At 43.1% G+C, this 7,622-nt stretch overlaps 1 protein-coding gene across 1 annotated transcript in view; it reads right to left on the reverse strand.

Annotated features, from left to right (window-relative positions):
- Window positions 1–7,622, reverse strand: part of SLC9A4 (solute carrier family 9 member A4) — a 55,080-nt gene that overhangs the window by 24,368 nt on the left and 23,090 nt on the right. Inside the window, exons 3-6 of the mRNA XM_046662783.1 lie at window positions 5,644–5,903; window positions 4,235–4,452; window positions 1,181–1,383; window positions 513–599 (exon numbers count right to left, since the gene is read on the reverse strand). Of these exons, the coding sequence (XP_046518739.1) occupies window positions 513–599; window positions 1,181–1,383; window positions 4,235–4,452; window positions 5,644–5,903 (768 nt within the window). The remainder of the gene's footprint in view (window positions 1–512; window positions 600–1,180; window positions 1,384–4,234; window positions 4,453–5,643; window positions 5,904–7,622) is intronic.

Below are 7,622 nucleotides of genomic sequence, written 5' to 3' on the forward strand. Positions count from 1 at the left end.
GATAGAGTATCCTAGGTTATCCACATGGGCCCAGTATAATCATAAAAGCCTTTACGGTGAAAGAGGAAGGCAGAAGAGTCCGTATCAGAGCGATGCAGCATGAGAAAGCCCTGACCTGCTATTGCTGGCTTTGAAGATGGAAGGGGTCCACCAGCCAAGGAATGCCAGCAGCCTCTAGAAGCTGGAAGAGACAAAGAAACTGCTTCTTCCCCAGGACCTCCAGAAATGCAGCCATGCAACATCTTGATTTTAGCCCAGTGAGACCCATTTTGAACTTCTGGCCTCCAGAACTACAAGATAATAACTTCGTGTTTTTTTAAGCCTTTAAGTTTACGGTAATTTCCTGCAGCAGCATTAGAAAACTAGTACAGTTGCGCTTGGTAGAGCTGGAGAGGAAAGAGGCTATGTCTAGTGACATGTACACACGTCCCATCAAAGCTCTAGATTACTCCCGTAGGTGGCAAATGGGGACATCTTATTAACTTATTAATTATGACCAAGAGATAACTTACACGGATATGAAGCTCCTCATTGATGGATTCTTTTTTATTAGTCTTTTTAACGTCCAGGTACCTGACCAGAGGGCCAATTGTGATTCCCTAGGTCATAAATAACAAAATAACAAAATACAGTTGGAGCAGTGAAGATTGTCCTTTTAGAGAGCAAATCTATTAGCAAAACTATTAGAACCTCCAATTTTTCTGTTTTTGTTTTGTGCTAGCTTCCACTGGATAAAAGCTCCAGTGTTTACTTTAGTTCTTATTTAATTCTTTTAAATTCTGCAACAGAAATAGGCATTATACATATATTTTAAAGCAGGAATTTAGTTTCATCCTTTAAAATAAAGTCTGTTTAGTTTGCTAAGAGAAGACTCCAGCTAAAGTAAAAACTTGTGCTGTCTAGTACTGACCGGAATATCCTTTCAGCAATACACAGTACAGTATCATTCACCTGCAACCCAGGGATATTTTGATTAATATATTTTATTGATTACAAGGCATCATATTTTAGAGGTTAAAGGAAGATCATAAATATGATCCAGAAATATTTGGTAATTTAATTTGGGTATTGAGCGCACATCTGAAAATCAGATAAAGTGTCCCTTTTTTGGTTTTATGCTAATTTAATACATAACCCTGTAAGAATCTACTTATTTCAAATATGAAAGAAATCTACTAACCTGAATAAATACAGTAAAATAAATAACTACTAGAGTAGCAGTGACAAACATTTTCTTCCTAGGAAAAAGAGACAGAGGAAGCAAAAATGCAAGTGAAAAACTTCCGGCTCCTCGAACACCACTGTAGAAAATTATGCACTGGTCCTTGATGGAGAAGGGGAAAGTCCGAAACTGGTTACTGACATAGAAGAGAGCAAATACGCCTAGAAAGGGGAAATACATATTAGAGCAGAGGGTCATGAATGGGTAGAGGTACAGTGCTAGTGAAGCCAAGTCGCATGCATGTGCCCTCCAAACAAGGCCACCTAATTCCATCACACCCAGGATTGTCTGTCCCGAACAGAGTATCTTACAAGACTTACCACCTCTTTTTTTTTTTTTTTTGATGAGGAAGATTGGCCCTAAGCTAACATCTGTGCCCATCTTCCTCTATTTTTTGTATGTGGGACACTGCCACAGCATGGCTTGATGAGTGGTGTGTAGGTCTGCGCCTGGGATCCAAACCAGCAGACACTGGGCTGCTGAAGTGCAATGTGCCAACTTAACCACTACACTACTGGGTCAGCCCCAAGACTTATCAGCTTTTGACTAGTTGTGGGCCAGTAGTGCTTCAGATTGGTAGTTTCCTAGTGTGTGTGTGTATGTGTGTGTGTGTATTTAAAGTAATAAAATCTTGATACTTTTTGATATGTGAAAGTGCAGATATATTTTTTTGTTCTGCTTTATCTCCCCGAACCCCCCGCACATAGTTGTATATCTTAGTTGCAGGTCCTTCTAGTTGTGGGATGTGGGATGCCGCCTCAACACGGCCTGATGAGTGGTGCCATGTCCGTGCCCAGGATCCAAACCCTGGGCCGCCGCAGCAGAGCGCGCAAACTTGACCACTCGGCCACGGAGCCAGACCCTGGCAGATATTTTCTAATCTATGCCCATAATTTTCACTCTTCCTTCCAAAACTAGGTCAAGCAAGGGGATTCCATGGGGCATAAAAATACTTTTATCGTCTCATGTTCCGTAACCGAAGGAGGTGTACACTTTAACCATGAGAAGAGCCGACTCGGTGACTGTGGTCTCTGCAGGGTGAGCAAATCTTTTGTGGTTGGCTTGGTTCTTTTTGAGATTTGATGCAAACAAGAAAGGGTGTTGGCAAGGGTTCAAAGGGGCGCCTCTTACTGTCCGTAAGCGGAGGGCGGAGGAGCTTGTCTAAAATGTAGAGGTGTTTTCTACCTCACTGATTTTCATCCCCAAGTGGCCCCGTGACCTAGTCACCACCAGTGCTGTGCTCCTGGTGGGAAAGGTCCCTTCATTAAAGCTCTGACCAATTAAAGAGGTTTCACCGAAGAACAATGAAGTTCTCAGTATCCTCACGTGACTCCTAGTCACAGAGGCTTCAGGGCAAGCCGCCTTTCACTAGCCACGTTGACGGGGCAACAGACAGTAAGGTTGAAACTGTTTCATTGTTTGGCTCCTCCACATACTAGTCGTGTGATCTTGGGCGAGCTTCTTAATATTTCCACGTACTCAGTCTTATCCGCTTAATGGAGGTAAGGATAGCATTCGCCTCAGAAGGTGGATGCAAGGTTTAAATAAATTTAATATCTATAAATAACATAAAGCAGGGTCTTATATGTTATGAGCCTTCCTGAATTATTTTTAGCTACAATGAGTCAGGCTGGGAGGAGAACAGGGTGGGAGTGGGAGAAATTGATTCTGACACCTGGCTCTGTGCCTCAGTGTGATATGGCCAAGTCAGCCATTCTCTTGGTTACTGTTCTCAGCTAAAAGATGAAGGAGTTGGGCTGGATGGTCACCAAGGTCGACGATATGGAGGTATCCACAATATTAACGCTCTCCTACATGGTTTCTATTCTTGTCGGCTGGGCTGAAGATATGTAGTGTTGTCTTTTGACATTAGCTCTACCCCTCTGAACACCCCTATAGTTCAGAACTGAAAGGAACCTAAGAAATTTGCCCACCATTTTGTGGTTGAGGACGATTTTCAGTAGTTAAATGTCTATCCGAGGCCAAATAGCTAGTTAGCAATAGTGTGAGGATTTGATGTGAGATTATAAATTTATCACAATTTCCTTAATTATTTTCTCCCCTGGCCACCCAACAAGCACATATGTTCAGAGTCAGTTTTATGGATATTTTAATGTTTCTGCATACTTGTTATTCTTTCCTAGATCTTAAAACCCATCCAAAACTAATTTAGAATTAATATGTTCAAGATAAGTCTCAGCCATTTCTCCTAATTTCTCTCTGAGTAATTGGCTTGAAAATACCGATCAAAATCATTTAAGAAATGCTTCAAATATTGATCAAAATCATTTAAAAATATAATTGCTTCTAATCAAAAGGCAGCACATACATTGTAGTTCAGTGCTTAATGTTTTTTTCTGGCTCCAGAAACATAAATGTACAAGATACATCAGCAGCCATTAGTCATCTCATTTTTTAAATTAGGCACATTTTGTAGGGGTGACACCAGTTACATTATAGAGTTGCCTTCACTACTTATTACGAAGCACTTTTTAAAAATAAAGATTCACTTCCTGGTCCTTGGTTTTCTGCACATCACACTCAATCCTCAACTAAAACCACCTATATTATTTAGGGTGCTGTTTTCTAACAGTACTTTCCGCACACAGAATACAACTTGTGAGATCTCACTTTTCCTGTAACAAAAGTGTCAATGCCCTCAGTTTATAATCTATATCTGATTTAAGATGCAAGAGGGCACAAACTGGCAAAGAAGTGAAGAGCAGGGGATAAATTTACTGAGTTATATTTAAATGTGTGGATGTGAAAGCGCTGTATTCAATTAAAAAAAAATACTCCTTGCTCCAGCCTTGCTTCAAAGCAGAACCTTATCAGCCACTAATTACTTTGAACTGATTGAAGGAACTGGCCACTGGAAGGTGCCTACACTCCCCTAACCAGCAGAACCAGTTAGCATCACCTCACTGCGTGCTTATGCTTTTACACTGCAGGGGAGAATCAGAAAAAAAAAGAAGCAGGCAAGAGATTTTTCGGGGCTCTGCTGTCTCTTACTGATGGCTCTCCAGACCTGGCACAAGACCAGGGTGAAGCAGATGAAGGCCCAGTTCCACTCGTGGTTCTTCCCAACGGTGGACACGCCCATGAAGATGAAGATCAGGGTCTCGCTGACACTGCTCAGCATCTTCATGAAATACTTGATGGTGGTGTAGGATGTCTGGGACACGTTTTCCTCTACGTACTTCTTCATTGTCACCGCGCAGGCTGTGATTCTGAAAAAGAAGCAGAGTCTGAGGGAAGCCGCAAGATGTTGCCCCTCCGTGAAAAATCCTCCATACACGAATCCTGCTTTTATCCAGAGACAACACCTTCTCCCTTCCCCTCTCTGGCTGCAGATTCCCCACACATTTTCTTTCTTCCTCTTCTCCTGTCCAAGGGTCTGCACAAGTTGAGGGTGGTGGGGAAGGTGGGTGTGGCGTGGCTTTCCCACAACAAAAAGGCATCAACTCTGTACAAATCCAAAGCAGAACTGTTTCTATCTTGCTCTCCCTCATCAAGAGCTTTGTCAGTCCCACCTCTCACTCTCTACTTCAGTCTGCCTTAAACCAAAATAAATCCAATTCAGTTACCTAGAAAGAGTAATTCTGCAAGGCCCCTCATATTGCAATATTCTTACAATAATTTAATGAGGAATTTTCCATTCAAAATGTTTCTGTTCTAGAGCTACTTAGCAAGTCTAGGGGGGAAAGATAGGAATTTGCCTTGTCTTAGTAGTTCTGCTTACTTTTAAGGTGGGAAAATGATGAATGCCCAGATTTTACACTATTATATTTAACTAAAAGAGATATTTCTATACAATACAATTAAATGTTTCTGCCCACATAGCTGGGTATGAGGATAATGTCATAAAGAAAAGAACATGACCAGATATATTAAGCCGAGTTGAAGAGCCTCATTCCGAGATCTACACAAGGACAAACATTTCAAAATATTTACATTAGGACAAAGAAATCTGGATTTCTAGTCTTATCCCATCTCGCTAGTGTTATTCCATACTGACCAGTCCTGGAGCTCTGACGACTTAAGGGAAATAACAAGAGGCAGAGCTCAGGAATGCTTCCCTTTAAGTTTAAAATAATGAATTTTTCAAGGAAAAAAAATCTGCTGAACTAAGACTTTAACTCTGAACTTCTCTCAGCTCTTCTCTGCATCAGCTTTTCTGAGCATAATTGCTATGCTCTCCTCAGGCAAATCACAAGAAGAGAGCAAATGCAAATGTGGGAGAGAACATTTGTTTGGCAAAGGACCTGAATCAGATTTTACAAAAGTTTAAAAAACCTGAATCCTACAACACCTTTGAGAATTAGCATCAGAAGTCAAGCCTTTTCCAGATGCTGGTCCACAAGATGCAGTCCTAAAGTCTCTTTCATTGCTATGAGAGTCGGTCCTTGGTTTGTACTCACGCTAGGATGCCAGAGAGATAGAGCGTCTCAGCAACCAAGTAAGACAAATAGCTGAACATGAAGACGATGAGTGGTTCAATTGCAGAGATGTTCTGAGTGAAACGTGTGATAAACGCAGAAATGAATCCAAAAATGATGCCGAAAAATACTCCCCCAACCCCCACAATAACGAATCGGGCACATCCAGCCAAAATGTCAACAGGTTCTATGTCTTCAAATTTATGCATCTTTGTGAAGGCAATTAAGATATTATATAAGACCTAGACAAAAAGAAAATGAAAAAAAAGAAAAGAAACATGAATTAGAAAAGAGAACTATTTTACACATAGATTCTTAACTTTGCATCTAGTTAAATAACACAACAATAAATTACATGACAATAAATATCAACGCGGCTGCCCAACTTTTAAATGTGTTCCAAATAATTTAAATGTTTCACTGAATAAGAAGTCACACTGACATCTTTCAACCACTGAACACCTACTACATGCCAGTCTCTTTGCTAAGCTCTCTGAGTCATTACCAATTTATTTCCTCTCAGCTCTGAATATGCAGTTCAATAGAGGCTCTATAACAAACATCCGATTCGTTTTAAGTATTTCTCCTTTACAGGGAGCACCCTGCTAAGCTCTCCCAGTAGAGGCAGCTGAGGGGACATTGTAGGAGGAAGAGGCCTCCTGCCACTTCCGGTGGGAGGGGCGAGAGAGCCAGCCACGTGGGTAGGACCACTTCCGGTGGATTATGCCTAGACCAGGAGCCCTAAAAGTGGTCCCTGTGCAACGTTGCAGCTTTGGCCTGCTGATAACCTGTCCGCAGACCTCTTGATTTGGGGAAAAAAGTGCCCCAGCATGGCCCTCGCGTAGCATGTGTGTGGCCAGGGGTACCCCTGAGCAGCCCCCTGTCTATAAGCTCCCTCCTTTCCTCTACCCCTGTGGCACGCGCTCTGAAGGCCCTCTGCCCCTTCCTGAGCCTAGGCTCCCCTTGCACGCCTGGTGCCCCTGACGGCTGAGTCCTGCTCCCTGTCTGCCTTCCAGAGGGCGGTCTGTTGTTTGCCCAGCAACTCCAGACCCGCTCCAGTCTGGCCAAACTGGCCTGCTTCTCTGGGCTGTCCAACGGCCCAATCGCACCTTCTCCAGTGAGAGCTGAACCCCTGCCAAGTTTTCCTTCTTTGGGGGCCATCCCTCAGCCCTAGCGTGCAATAGTTTCCTTTCATCTTATAACTGTTCCTTTATTACACCTAATAATTTTGATATTAAAATTTCTCTGTTTAACCTACTGCGTGGGTTCTCTTTCCTGACTGGACCCTGCCTGCTACATTTTTTATATACGTCATCATGTCAAGTCCCCCAAGTAACTCCAGCCCATAGGACACACACTCCCAGTTTTCCTCCTGTTTCTCTCCTTATTTCCACATTTGTATTGAAGTTGTGGCAATCTATTTATCACTATCCCGTGTCACTTGGCGGCCCAGAACTTAGACCGAACTTCTGAAAAGCGGCAGCTTCTACACAGTTAGTGAGACACATGCAACAGGCAAAGTAAGATCTTTGCAGAAAATGAAGACGTTTGAGAATATCAGCCCTGAAGAGTCTTGCTAAACCACAGCACACACCAGGTCAAATGAAAAAATCAGAGCAGGGACAGAAGCTAAAATTCCAGGAAGTAGCGTCAATGCTTATACTCCGTGTGCTGCAGAACCGCAGCAATGCGGCGGACCCTCCAGAGCACTGAGGACTCTACCCCACTGATTCCCCAGCTCACTCTCGCACTCTCTGCTATCTCCCACTCTGCAACCCTCCAGACTTCCCCAGGCCTGAGCCACCTGCTCCACTCTGACCTCTCCATTCCCAGTTTGTCCTTCCTTACTGAGACACTCCGTGGCACCTCTGTTCTTCAGGGTGCCCTGACAGGGTGCCATTCTGGCTCTGGCTTCGCCCTCAGGGCTTACCAGAACTGCTTGTCGCTTCATCGGGGAGGTG

This window comes from Equus quagga, chromosome 5 (assembly GCF_021613505.1).
Source record: "Equus quagga isolate Etosha38 chromosome 5, UCLA_HA_Equagga_1.0, whole genome shotgun sequence".
Classification (NCBI taxonomy): domain Eukaryota; kingdom Metazoa; phylum Chordata; class Mammalia; order Perissodactyla; family Equidae; genus Equus; species Equus quagga.